The sequence below is a fragment of the Typha latifolia genome, chromosome 1 (assembly GCF_019914945.1).
Source record: "Typha latifolia isolate L0001 chromosome 1, TyphaL0001v2, whole genome shotgun sequence".
In the NCBI taxonomy this organism is placed as follows: domain Eukaryota; kingdom Viridiplantae; phylum Streptophyta; class Magnoliopsida; order Poales; family Typhaceae; genus Typha; species Typha latifolia.
The window spans coordinates 15,105,361-15,118,366 of NC_133086.1; the positions used below are offsets into that span (position 1 = coordinate 15,105,361).

Sequence of the window (13,006 nt, forward strand, 5' to 3'; positions counted from 1 at the left end):
CGACTTTAGAACTGTTGCGGATCGGATTAGGCCGGTTCATAACACTCTACCTAATTAATAAATATAAGAATTCTTAAATAGACATACCCAAGTCTGTAGCGGATGTTAGTAGGACTATTTAATTAATTAGTGTTAGGAATGTTATGCTTATGTTTTTATTATCCACTATTGAGGTAGATTTTATACCATGTGAGGATAATCGCACGATGTAATTGCAGTTGTATTAAGAAAACGATGTTAAGCAAGTAAAACTTTTATAGTCTAGGAGTAGTGTAGATAATGAGATGTCTTAATTTATGGCGACATTGCATTCATATCATAAATGTGCATATATTTATCTACTATTATAATTGCACGTACTCCACGTTCTCATTAATTATTATTCGACATAATTACACATATTGTAACAACCTATTCTTAAAAACAATCAAAATTTGTTATGGGCACGACGTGACCAGCCACACTCGTGCCCATGCAAATGGATGCGGCATGGGGGTGCCACGCACCCCCTAGCGTTGCCGCAGCCAACCGGCTGCAGCGGGCCCTAGTGCCGCTGCAGCCGCCGCCGACCCCCACACTGCCTCTCTCTCTCCCTCTAAATCTCTCTCCCTCTCTCTCTTTTTAGGTCTCTCTCTTTCTCCTCTCTCTCTCTCTTTCCCCCTGACAGCGGCGGCCGTAGCCTCCTCTATTGACGCGGTGAGCCTCCTCCCTCCTCTCTCTCTCTCTCTCTCTTTCTCTCTCTCTCTCTCTTTCTCTCTCTCTCGCTCGCTCGCTCGCTTGCACTCTTGGTCTCGGGATCACCGGAGCTGAGCCGCTGGTTGGCCACTAGTGACCGGTGCCCTCCCCGCCGACGCCAAGTCCTCCTCCATTCTTTTCTTTTCTTCTTCTCTTCTCTTCTTTTCCTTTCTTCTTTCTTCTTTCTTCTTCTTCCTTCTTCTCCATCCTCGGTTCCTCCTCTGCCTCTTGCTGCCCAGCACTGTAGCAAAGAGGATTATTATTATTATTATTATTATTATTATTATTTTATATTATTTATATAATTATTTTCTAATGTTAGGTAAATTAGTTTATTTAGATAATTAATTATTTTGATAATTTACACTCACTAATATAATTTTACTAAGTATTTTTAGTATAATAATTTATTAATTATAATTATAAATATTGCCTACAAATTTATTTATAGTTTAGTTATTATTTATTAGATTAATATATGTAGTCTTATTGATAATAATCTTATATTTATATTTATATTTTATATAACTATTTTTAGTATATTATTATTGTCAAATAGTTTGTATAAAATGGAATACTAGACTTGCATATTATTTTTGTATAATAGGATAATGACTATTTTGCATATAATTTATGATTAATTAAATAAGAGTAGGTATTACAAAATAAGTATTAATAAATATTATTTTTTTATAATTATATTTTTTATTAAATCATATATATAGTCTTCTTTGGTTATTTACAAAAAGGAGATAAATTACTATATACTTATTACTTATTCTATAATTAGCAAACTAAGATTTTTATTAAATAAATATAAATTATGGTAATTACATATTAATATTATCACAATTAAATTTTATCCTATGAATCTAATCAATTTTAAACCTAATAAAATATCATATTTTACTCGAACGGATTATAATCGGATAAATAACTAACTTTATGTTACTTAAATATTTTGAGACTTCGAACCCCTTATTTGTGACCCCGGTGATCTTACTAGAGATGAGAGGCGGTCGATTGATGGACGTGAGGAATACGTGTGTTGGGTTTGTGCGCAATAGCATAATTATGTATATGTATGTTTTGGCCTCCAACATGATTATATGATCTTATCTAGAGATGATTTTAGTTGAGCATATTTTATCATGCATTTGATTAGATTGATCTGGGATATGAGTATGTTGATGATATATAGAGATGATTGGACTATGATTATACTGTTATGACTTTGTGTTAGGATGATCTCTAGCATGAGTATGCATGTGATAGATTAAGAAGGATATACATGTGTTAAATATATGGTTGGAGACTACATTGTATTATTTTCCTTTTGACTTCTTTACCACCTAAATTTCTAATATGCATGACTTGTTATAGTACTAGATATATACATGTGATTTATCATATAGAAGGAAATGCATAAATCTCATTGATAGGAAAGTTAATAGAAAAAGCCTGAGGGTACCCGAGTAGGCGCCATGGTTAGGAGTGCCTGGAGTGATGATTATGGTCGCTGATATGCGATATCTAGTGGCCCATGTCCGAGGTCAGTTGAGTCTGTGTGCATAGACAATCGGACGCCTGTTGTTCGCTAGGACATGCGTGTGGCGAGTTACCTTAATGTGATTTCTATTAACTGGTGGGGTACCCGATTTGGATAGATTTTGATATACCCTTAACGTATAGTAGGGTATGATTATGAATGAGATACCCTTAGCATATAGCAGTGTATGCTTTGAGCCTACAAGCAAGATGTTGAGATCGGGTACCGAGTTTTGACTATGCACAATGGTATAGTATAATGATATTATACCGAGATGTCGGTGATAATCGTGATGTTGAGAAATGCATATGATTTTATTATCATCTGATATACCTGATTATCGAGTAGTCAATATGTATCATATGTGGTTGCATTTGATATCATAGCATGATCATGGTCGGCGTACATCATATGTGTTATATTTAAGAGAGAGTTATGATAATAATATAACATGGAAATATATTTATACATTGTCGAGAATTATATATACTTTAATCAGTTATGACATAATATATTATTGAGGAGACATTCATATACTCATTCATGACATGATGCTTTTTCTGATTCATATTATCCAGTACATGATTTACTTTCTGTTTGGCATTACTGATTTGAGGTAAGGTCTATTTACTAAGCCTTTTGATCATGACTCTTTTTATTTCTTTTCTAATCTCCCTTAGATATGTAGTACGTGATAGTGACTTCAGACATCCTGAGAAGATATTTTAGATTGATGAGGTGAGCTATAGATGCGAGACGGTATAGATGATAATTTGTATGAAAATTGAGTTATATCGTTGTTTGTTATATTTGTATTTTATTGCATCAAATGATGATTTATATAATACATTTCAGATTTTAGTGTACTCGTGTATCAGTTGTTTTAGTTGTATCTTGATGGTTTGTCGTGGCCTATGTGGGTCCTATTAGATTATGTAGTGGTCTAGTGTATATTATTGTGGACTTGGATATTTATATGTTAATAAATTTATTTAGTTGATAGTATGATTTATTTGGAGTTGGATTATGTGAACATAGATATGTTAGTAGGTTTTATTTGATGATGTCATGATTATATGTGCATAGAAGTATATCTATACATGACGGGCCCCGCTAGTCTTATTGCGTGAGCTGCACGTGCCGTGTGGGCGCGTGGGTGTGCACGTGCCTGTGCTGAGCGGGAGCATTACACATATCATGATACTATGCATATCAATGGGTATGATTATGTATAATAACACGTAATACATGATAATGATAATTAATTCATTATGCTTATTTATATTGTATAATACTATGCCATTAGCACACGTGTATTTTCATAAAGAGAGTGATGCCTACGTCTCGATAGTACCTGGCACCTCCTCAGTTAGAGTTATGGTGGAGGATATTTGTTATATTTATATATTAAGGCATATGCTTAAGATCTCAGTCAGTTGATCGTAGATAACAAGGCAGCAGTTTTGCTAGGCAATGCGTAATTTACTGTCGATCGACGAGAGTATTATCCTTTAGGATATTTAAGTTAGAGAGAGAATGGTAAGATGATGTAGACCTGGGCGGTATCCAATAATGTAGGATGAGGGCGTTTGTGAGCTATGACTCGTGACTTTTGCATGGTGGTGTAATAATGTAAAGCCAATGACTCAGAGGATAGTATCGATGTGCGATACTGACTCATATGATGGGCTCACAACTAAGGTCTATGGTAACGAATGATCAGTCATGTAGTTCATCGAGTGATAAGCCTGTAATTCTACCACTAGGTTCTATCCTTTCTTGAGAATCTTTGTGTGGTCGAGTGTGAGTGTGGCCTATGGGCATGGCTTTGCATAAGCCTAAGATAAAAACTTAATAGTATGAAATAAGGTCGCATAGTGTTGATATGGCCTATGAGTAGAGCTCGGCGTGAACTTGAGTTTGAAGACATGATAGTTCATATTGATACATATCATGCTATGGATTGCTATTACATATGGACATTAAATGAACATGATGAATTTATGAACTATATGCATGTCATGTTATAGATTGCTAATATATGTGTGCAATCTATCATTCTCGTCGAAACTAGCCATAATAGTAGTGATAGGAGTTAAAATTTGATGTTTTACCATTATTACATCTCCTAATTTTCATCTAGTATGTTAGAAACACACTGCACAATAAAGTAACATTTGCACTAATGCCTTTAACAACAAGCCACTTTTCAGTAGAATATTACCAAGCCATTTCTCTAGTGGAATATCATCAAGCTATTATTTTGCATCTAGACTGCACTGCACTATTTGACCCATGTGAAAGTTAAATTTTTTAATATAATTTTGCAAAGCAATCATGTGAACATAGTTATATAAGTTTTTATCCTGGAATTCTTTATTGAAGTTGCCAACCATATATCGAAGATAAAAATGTTGTAGGCTAACAACTCATTTCATCAATTTCTTTCATCATTGATTATTGCTATAATTTTGGTATAATATTTAAAACCAAACATATGTCTCTCCTCTAAAAGCTAACTCTATTGCTAAGAATAAAAGAAACTAATCCTAATTATTAGTATTCTCACTCTATATAAAGGAAACATACTATCATTTGCTTCAATGACGACAATAATAAGCAAAGTCCTTTTGTATTTTTCATAAATGTGTGTGCCAGTAATATTTAACGCCAACTTACAATGTGCAAAGCCCTCAATGGAATGATTAAATGACCCAAATATACGTTCAAAGAAATTTGTATTTGGTTGATCTAAATATAATTTCTTTTACGAGATAATTGTACTCGGATTCTTATAGTACAATTCAAATATAAATAATGACAATTGGTTATAAGAATCGATCTAACTACTAAATACATTTTCAATGGCCTTTTGTTTTACTTTTCAACCTTTCCAGTATAAATTTGATCGTAGTATTTTTTAAGAATGTGCATTTGCAACCAAGCAATACTAACTGCTATGTCATTACTAACAAATTTTTTAATCTCCTACACAATAAGCTTTATTCAAAGAGGATTGAGGCAAGTATATGGATTATTATATTTAGTAATTTTAATTATATTCCACGACTCTTTCTTAATAATGCTCATAACCTCCATTGGCATATATCATCTTATTTGCATTTAACATATAAAATGTTAGATTAGAAATTTTAACTGAATGATGTATGCTAATCATATTTCTCTTGAAGGAGTATGTAGGCTGACACATCGATTAATAACATCAATATTTTGTGTCAAATCTATATTGTACAATTGAAGCATAGACTCAATACAATTGAAGCAGACTCAAAACTATCGACTATGGCGTCAGCAATTCTATCAAACGCATCATCGGTTGAATCACCCTTTAATAATACATCAATATTTTCTTTGATAGATGTTTTAAATGGTTCGCTATGTCTTTGTATATTGTATATCATATTACTATTTGTTTGGTATCCTCTTTGTTCACCTTCAATAATGTGTCCAATAGAATAGACTCAACCTCCATGTGATCGTTGACTAGGGCAATCTAGAAGCTTACTAGGACTTTCAAGATACTAGAGCATTCATGAATATATCAACTTTAATACTAGGGCTTTCAAGAGATTAACTAGAGCTTTCATTGCTTGTTGACTAAAACCTTCATTGATCAGTTGTCTATTAAATGTCTATAATATATCATCTATTGAAAAGATATTAACATTATATAGTGGTGCTTTAATTGGTGAATCAGTATAATTGAATCATTATCAAATACATATAACTATCATAAACCTCTGAGTCATATTCTAAATTTTTTTTTGCCTTCACACAACATTTATAATTATTGGAGCAATCTAAACAAAATTTAAAAAAAAATTATATGTGGAGAATATTATTAGGTAAGTCAGTTTATTTCTAAATAAAAAACACTAAGAAGATAAATTACTCAGGAGAAGATGCTAAATTGTTTGGTGTTTTACACCCAAGTGATTAAACAACTGATAATAATCTTTTATTCCGATAACTTAAAAAAATAGAATTAAAGGAATTTAGTTCATGTAAATAAAACACTGACAATTTTAGCGTTTTAGTCACAGATGAAAATACGAAAACTATCGGCGTTCATCTTCTAAACATAATGCTTAACACTTCTACATTTTACGAATGACTACAGGAAAATAGACACTTTTAATTTTAAATTTGAGGTAAGGCCTATTTTACTTAATAAAATTTGGGACATGGGTAGTTTGGTAAAAGAATTCCGTTTAAAGCTGGTGGTTCTCCAACCGAACAACGTTTTCTCAGTTTCTTCCTGTATTCTCTAGTAAAGAGCATCGATGTGCACGTACCTCTGGGACCCGAAAGAGAAGAAGGATGACTTACGAGCGAGGAGGGGGAGGTGAGGTCTGAGCGCTGCTATTTCTGCAATTCTACTCAAAGTTTTCTGAGGAGGTTGGTTTCTTGAAAGCTGCATGAGAGCTGTATTTGGGCTGGCAGGTGCTGCGTTTCATTTTCTTTTTCCTTTTTTTTTTTAAACTTTAGTTGATTTGGTCCTTCTTCGGTTTGACTTTATAATATTTAATTTTTGGGAACGTTTGGATCTTGACTCTTTAGTGCTCTGTGTGTGTACGGCGATGAATGGTTGGAAGATCTGGTGGTGAGTTGGGCTTTTCTGTTTGGAGATAGTGAGAGTTCTGCAGCTTTGAGCTAATTTAAGTTATGTGCTTCTTTGGTATTTGCTTGTTTGGGTTTTAAGATTGCTGCTCTTGTAGCAAAATAGATAGATTTTTTATGCTCTAGAGATTCAATGGTTGTACTCATTTGGATCATATTTGGGTAAAGAACATAGCTGTTGGAATTTGGTACCAATTTGGAGATTTTGACACTGAGATCTTTTGAAAGAGAGGAGAAGATCTAGGTCATGGAGTTTTGACCATGGCCTCGTCACCTCCCGCTGCATTTGCTCCAATTTCCTCCAATTCTTCCCCACCACCACCGCCGTCTTCCCTCGCACCACCTCCTTCTTCAAGCTCTTCACCACCCCTTTCTCAACCAAATGGCGTTCCTGATCAATCCAGAACTTCCAGCACACCGCCTGCTTCATCCCCTCCTTCTTCTCTCCCTCTCCCTCCAGTAGCCTCGCCACCCCTTCCGTCAGCCAATGCACCTCCGCCCGCTTCATCATCTCCGCCGCCTCCGGTGGTATCATCGCCTCCACTACCTTCTGCCCCTCCTATAATTTTATCCCCTCCGCCACCTGTGCCTTCCCTTCCTCCACCCTCCATTACCTTGCTGCCTCCTCCAGATACCGTTGCATCTCCACCACCTTCCATCCCTCGATCACCGCCCCCTCCATCACCTACACGACCTAGAATTTTACCTCCACCTCCTGCCACACTGCCCAAGAACTCACCTTCGCCACCCTCTCTGCAGTCATCTCCTCCTGATTCCTCACCGCCGGCCCCTTCTCTTCCTTCTCCTCTGACTCCTAATAGCTCTTCTGATAGTAAAGCTCCCTCTATGCCTTCGGCACCTTCCCCTATACTGCCAGATAGTCCTCTAGCTTTACCCTCTCCTGCCACTCCAGGTGAACAAACTGCTCCACTAAGTCCAAGTTTGAACAAGTCATTGAGTTCTAGTGATGGACAAGAGAGCAGCAGCTCTCCAAGTGGTGGGCTTAATGCTGGAGCTGCTGCAGCTATTGGTGTGGTGACAGCTCTTTTACTACTTAGTTTGGTAGGAGCAGCTGTGTGGTATGTGAGGAAGCGAAAACGACCAGCTGATGGTTATTACTCAGGGTTTGTCATGCCTTCACCTTTTATGTCTTCGCAAACATCAGGTAAAATCCACAGCTTTCCTGTAGGATTTCAAGTTATCAACTTTGTGATTTTGATTTATGATTTTATGAGACTTCTGCTCCTGTAACCCAAAGATTTTGATTCAGTAACCTTACCCAGAAATTCTTTGCAAACTTCTTACCCGTCGTACTTGACAAGAAGAAACATTTATCTTGTTCAAATTACAATAATATTTTGTACTCTGGTCCGACCAACCCAACACGGTTTTCCTCAGGCGAGTCACTGGATCCAAGGTCTTCATCAATTCCTCTTGTTCACAACAAATATAGTACTGGAAGTCGAGGTTTTAAAGGATTATTGAATGACATGAACTTGGGGAAGTCAAATTCGTGGTTTACATATGAAGACTTGTATGATATGACTGATGGCTTCTCACCTCAGAACCTCTTAGGTGAAGGTGGATTTGGTTGCGTCTACAAGGGTCACTTACCTGATGGAAGAGAAGTGGCTGTAAAGCAACTGAAAGCAGGTGGTGGGCAGGGGGAGCGTGAGTTCCAGGCTGAAGTTGAAATCATTAGTCGTGTACATCATCGGCATTTGGTCTCACTTGTGGGATATTGCATAGCAGATAACCATAGATTGCTCGTCTATGATTTTGTGCCTAACAACACACTTCACTATCATCTACATGGTATAATGTAACTGTTAATATACTACAAATACTAATCATTGTTGCAAAAGAAAATTACTGACATTCGCAAATTAGAGAAATGTCAGATTTGAATTTCCGTGTACAGGGAAAGGAAGGCCAGTTATGGAATGGGGGACTAGGGTTAAGGTCGCAGCTGGTGCAGCTCATGGAATAGCATACCTACATGAGGATTGTAATTCCTCTCTTGTTCTATTGATTTTGTTTATTGCTCCATAAATGTGAGCTTTCTTTATTTGCTTAGTTTGCTAACTTTTCATTATTCATAGGCCATCCACGAATAATACATAGAGACATAAAGTCATCAAACATTTTACTGGATAACAATTTTGAAGCTCAGGTAATCCTCAATAAGACTAATATTGGAAAATCTCTTTATGCTTCATTTTGTTGCATTATGTTAGTCTTGTTAATTTAATAAGTTATAACCATGAATTAGGTGGCTGATTTTGGCCTTGCACGGCTTGCTATGGATGCTGCTACACATGTAACTACACGTGTGATGGGAACATTTGGGTAGGCAACTCATTTGAAAGTTGCTAAAGAAGACCATAGTTATTCTTTGGAGCTTGTGACTATAAACAACTTTACATGATTTTCTCTTTTCAGATATTTGGCTCCAGAGTATGCATCGTCCGGCAAATTGACTGAGAGATCTGATGTATTTTCTTTCGGGGTTGTGCTACTGGAGCTTATTACCGGTCGAAAACCTGTTGATGTATCCCAACCTTTGGACAATGAGAGCCTTGTTGAGTGGGTGAGTTAAACTTCCAACAGTAATTTATTCCTCTCAAAAAATTTATGTTTTTCTTCTAAAGTTTCCCTTTCTATATTACAAGCTGTGAGCATAGTACAAGAGAATATACCCTGATAGATGCCACCATGCCATTTTATGATATAGTTTGAATGTGCTGTGAATTAGCTAGTCAAGCTTGTGGACTAAAGAGGATTTGCTTATAGAAGTTGTTAATGTTCAATAATTGATGTAAAATTCTTCACAGTTCATATAGTAGCAAACTGGAATGCAGGGAAAGATCAGAAATACAATTTGTTTTTCCTTTTAAGTGAAATCTTTCCTAATTATGCTTTTTGATATTGATATATTTTCTTGATTCTAATGTATTGTATAGAAACTTACCTGTTAAAAGTTAATTTGTTTATTTTAGATACTCATATTGGACAAGTTTGCAGCATCTTTTATTTTTTGCTCTACTATCTGCAGTGGAGTTGTTACACCTTCTTAATGGGCACAGCAACAAACAGTACTAACTATTCAAATAGAGATCTCAGATACAAACTCTAGTGGCATTTTCTCCATGATTCATCACTTTCAATTTCCTCGGAATCCGAATATTCATACTTGTATAGAAGTATCCTAGTAAAATACTATTGTTCTTGTAAAAAGGAATAACTTTTATTTTTTATTTTTGGGGAAGACCTGTGGATTGTGTCTAATGGTTTTTTGTTCAAACTATTAGTCCAATTCTAAGAGAAGTTTTCATTGAAGGATGATTGTAGTGAGGCATGGGTGTTACAATATGTAGGATGGGAAACAACATAGTTTGCTTTTCGCTGTATATTACTCACAAATTCTATATTGCATAACTTGAACAAAACTGGAACCTTGATTCCCATAATGATGTTCTGTTATTTTGGTATGGGATTAAGGTTTCCCCAATATTATCTCTTTCTTAGAGTACCTGTGGATCAGTTTGTTATTGGAGTCATAAGTTACTATAGTTTGAATTTTTTTATGTTAGATTGGATGGTAGAAATCCCCTAAGGTTTGGAGTGGTTCTGGTCTCTAGAAATCTACCAAGGTTGAGACTCTTCAATTTTCCTACCAAGATTAGACCTAGTTGGATAGCCCCTGCAGCATCCTTTTTACAGAGTTGAGGATCAATCTCTGCAAGTGTGATGCACATCATCAGACCTTGTTGCAATTTGGTGGATTTCTATGCTCAACACTCTAATATCTGATGTTTGTTAACACATGAACTGAGATGGCAGAAAGCCAGAAACTAATGGCGGAGTGGTGGTATCGTCTGGGAGCTTCATGGATGTTTGCCATATTGTCTGATCAGTTGCTTAACGGTGCACCTTGACTACACCCAGTGATCACAGAAATTGTGCTATTTGCAGCAAAATTTGGTCATTTAGCAGCCCCATGTTGGTCTTGGTTGCTCGGAGAGTTTAATTGCCTCTCGGTCTCTTCTGTCCTTGAATTGTACTATGTTTAATATATAATCCATCTTTAAGGTATCAGAGATTGATGGTCTCTCCTTAGTGTTTCATAGAACACAACATATCTCGTATAAATCAAATGGGATCTGGAAGACATTGAGAAATGATGTATAAAATGAGTAAAAAGCATAACAAAGCCCATTTGCTATTATTAATTTATATAGTAAATCATTATTCTTTGCTGAAGTTCTTTCAGTTGAGGATAGAACATTTGCCTTGTAGATGTTACTGTGCAATACTTCTCTTGCAGGTAAACTGCAGATTTTCCCTTTATTTCTCTTCCACTGATGTTGAATGTGACCTTTAAAACAGATGGAACTTTTGATCTTAGTATGTTTAGCTAAGTATAGCAATAAAGATAATAACCTTAACAAGGTGTTGTGTTTCCTCTTTGTAAGGAAAGTTTCTGAGTTTATATAGAGGAACTTATTGCTCTCATAGAAGAACAAATAGCACAGAATTTGAAATTACCTGTTCCATATCTCCAGTCCCACATAGATACTTTATCCTGTACCTCGCATACAGATTCTTCAAACTTTAATGTTGTCTTATCTCTTTCTGAATAGTATCCATTTGTTGACTGTCTGTTTAACTTATATTAGGCAAGACCGCTATTGATTCAGGCACTCGAGACTGGAAAGTTTGAGGAGTTAGTAGACCCTAAGCTTGAAAAGAATTATAATGAAGTTGAAATGTTCCGGATGATTGAAGCAGCAGCAGCATGTGTTCGTCATTCAGCATCAAGGAGGCCGCGCATGGGGCAGGTAAATACTAACTTTGAGGAATCAAATATTTGTGGAAAATTTTCAATTGACATCTTACATTTTATTGTTTTGTGATTAACACCATCTTCGAGTTATTTGTAATCGGATCCCAATTTTTTTTGCCTATCATTCTCATATGACACGTTACTGTTACTTTGACTAACTATTCTTAACCTTAGAGTTTAGGTTATTTAATTTTATAAATAAAGTTACAAAAAATACCCCTGAGACTTTCTACCCTAACCCCACCCTAACCAGATTTACTAAAATACCCTTGAGAAAAATGTTTTTGAAGAAGTATGGATTTTATAGGGTTACTTTAAGCAAGGGTATTTTAGAAGTCAGAGAGAAAAGGAAGACAACAGTATTGCCAGTGCTTTAAAAGGCATTAATGTCGCTAATGGAATATTCTTATTTAGAGATTGGTTAGTCTAAGTTAACCAGGGCGTGATATGCAAATTATAGGCAAAAAAGTTCATGTGGGGTTATAAATAACTCAAAAGTGGGTTGTTAATCACAAAATCACTAAAATGTAGGGTGTTATTTGAAAATACCTTACATTCATTCTATAATGTTCATTATTAATACACCTTATGCTCTAAATCAGGTGGTGAGAGTTTTTGATAACTTAGCTGAAGCGGAAGTTGATATCAGCAATGGTGTTCAACCTGGTAAAAGCGAGCTATTTAATGTGGCAAATACAGCTGATATCAGACTCTTTCAGCGGATGGCATTTGGTAGTCAAGATTACAGCTGTGATTTCAGCCAATCTAGTTTTGATAGTAGAAGAGACCTTTAGATAAATTCTTTACCATGAAGATGATATCTTTTTTTCCTTACTTTTTTATAGCTATTCTTTTATAGCAATATCAGGATGTATCATCGATATGCTTCTACGATTCTTTTTCAGTGAAATAAATTTTACATTTTCCTCGTCCAATTAATTACAACTCTTATGACATTGCTTCTGGAATAAGTTCTCTTGTTAATATATGATCGAAGAATACTACTACTGGCTAATTGAGCAAGAGATTGGGCATCCATCATCCTCTTCTATCAGATCAAACCATTTATTATACTTTCTGCATACTCTCTCCTTTTTAAGAATGATTGTTGAATTATTCCCCTAACTTTTAGAATGAAAAACTCTGTTATATGCAATTGTTGGCTAGAATTTTTTTTCTGGTATGCTGGACATAATCTCTAAAATTCTGTAGGTTTTTTCACTTTACAAAGCTTC

The 13,006-nt window shown here is 35.5% G+C and overlaps 1 protein-coding gene across 2 annotated transcripts; it reads left to right on the forward strand.

Moving 5' to 3' along the window:
* The first annotated feature begins 6,610 nt into the window (after positions 1 to 6,610).
* LOC140780373 (proline-rich receptor-like protein kinase PERK8) lies at positions 6,611 to 12,706 on the forward strand. 2 transcript variants are annotated; one of them, XM_073125881.1, is made up of 8 exons: positions 6,611 to 8,090; positions 8,324 to 8,740; positions 8,847 to 8,933; positions 9,028 to 9,098; positions 9,198 to 9,274; positions 9,368 to 9,515; positions 11,605 to 11,766; positions 12,374 to 12,706. In XM_073125881.1, the coding sequence occupies exons 1-8, from the start codon at positions 7,187 to 7,189 to the stop codon at positions 12,563 to 12,565; spliced, it is 2,058 nt and encodes a 685-aa protein (XP_072981982.1). In that variant the 5' UTR covers positions 6,611 to 7,186; the 3' UTR covers positions 12,566 to 12,706. The 2 variants fall into 2 exon arrangements, with proteins under 2 accessions (XP_072981982.1, XP_072981983.1); XM_073125882.1 differs by having other exon boundaries at positions 11,626 to 11,766.
* The last annotated feature ends 300 nt before the right edge of the window (positions 12,707 to 13,006 follow it).

Coding starts and splice junctions, on each gene's coding strand:
- LOC140780373 (XM_073125881.1), top strand. CDS start 7,187: ATGGCCTCGTCACCTCCCGCTGCATTTGCTCCAATTTCCTCCAATTCT. Junction 9,516..11,604: donor ATGAGAGCCTTGTTGAGTGG/GTGAGTTAAACT, acceptor AACTTATATTAG/GCAAGACCGCTATTGATTCA. Junction 11,767..12,373: donor GGAGGCCGCGCATGGGGCAG/GTAAATACTAAC, acceptor GCTCTAAATCAG/GTGGTGAGAGTTTTTGATAA.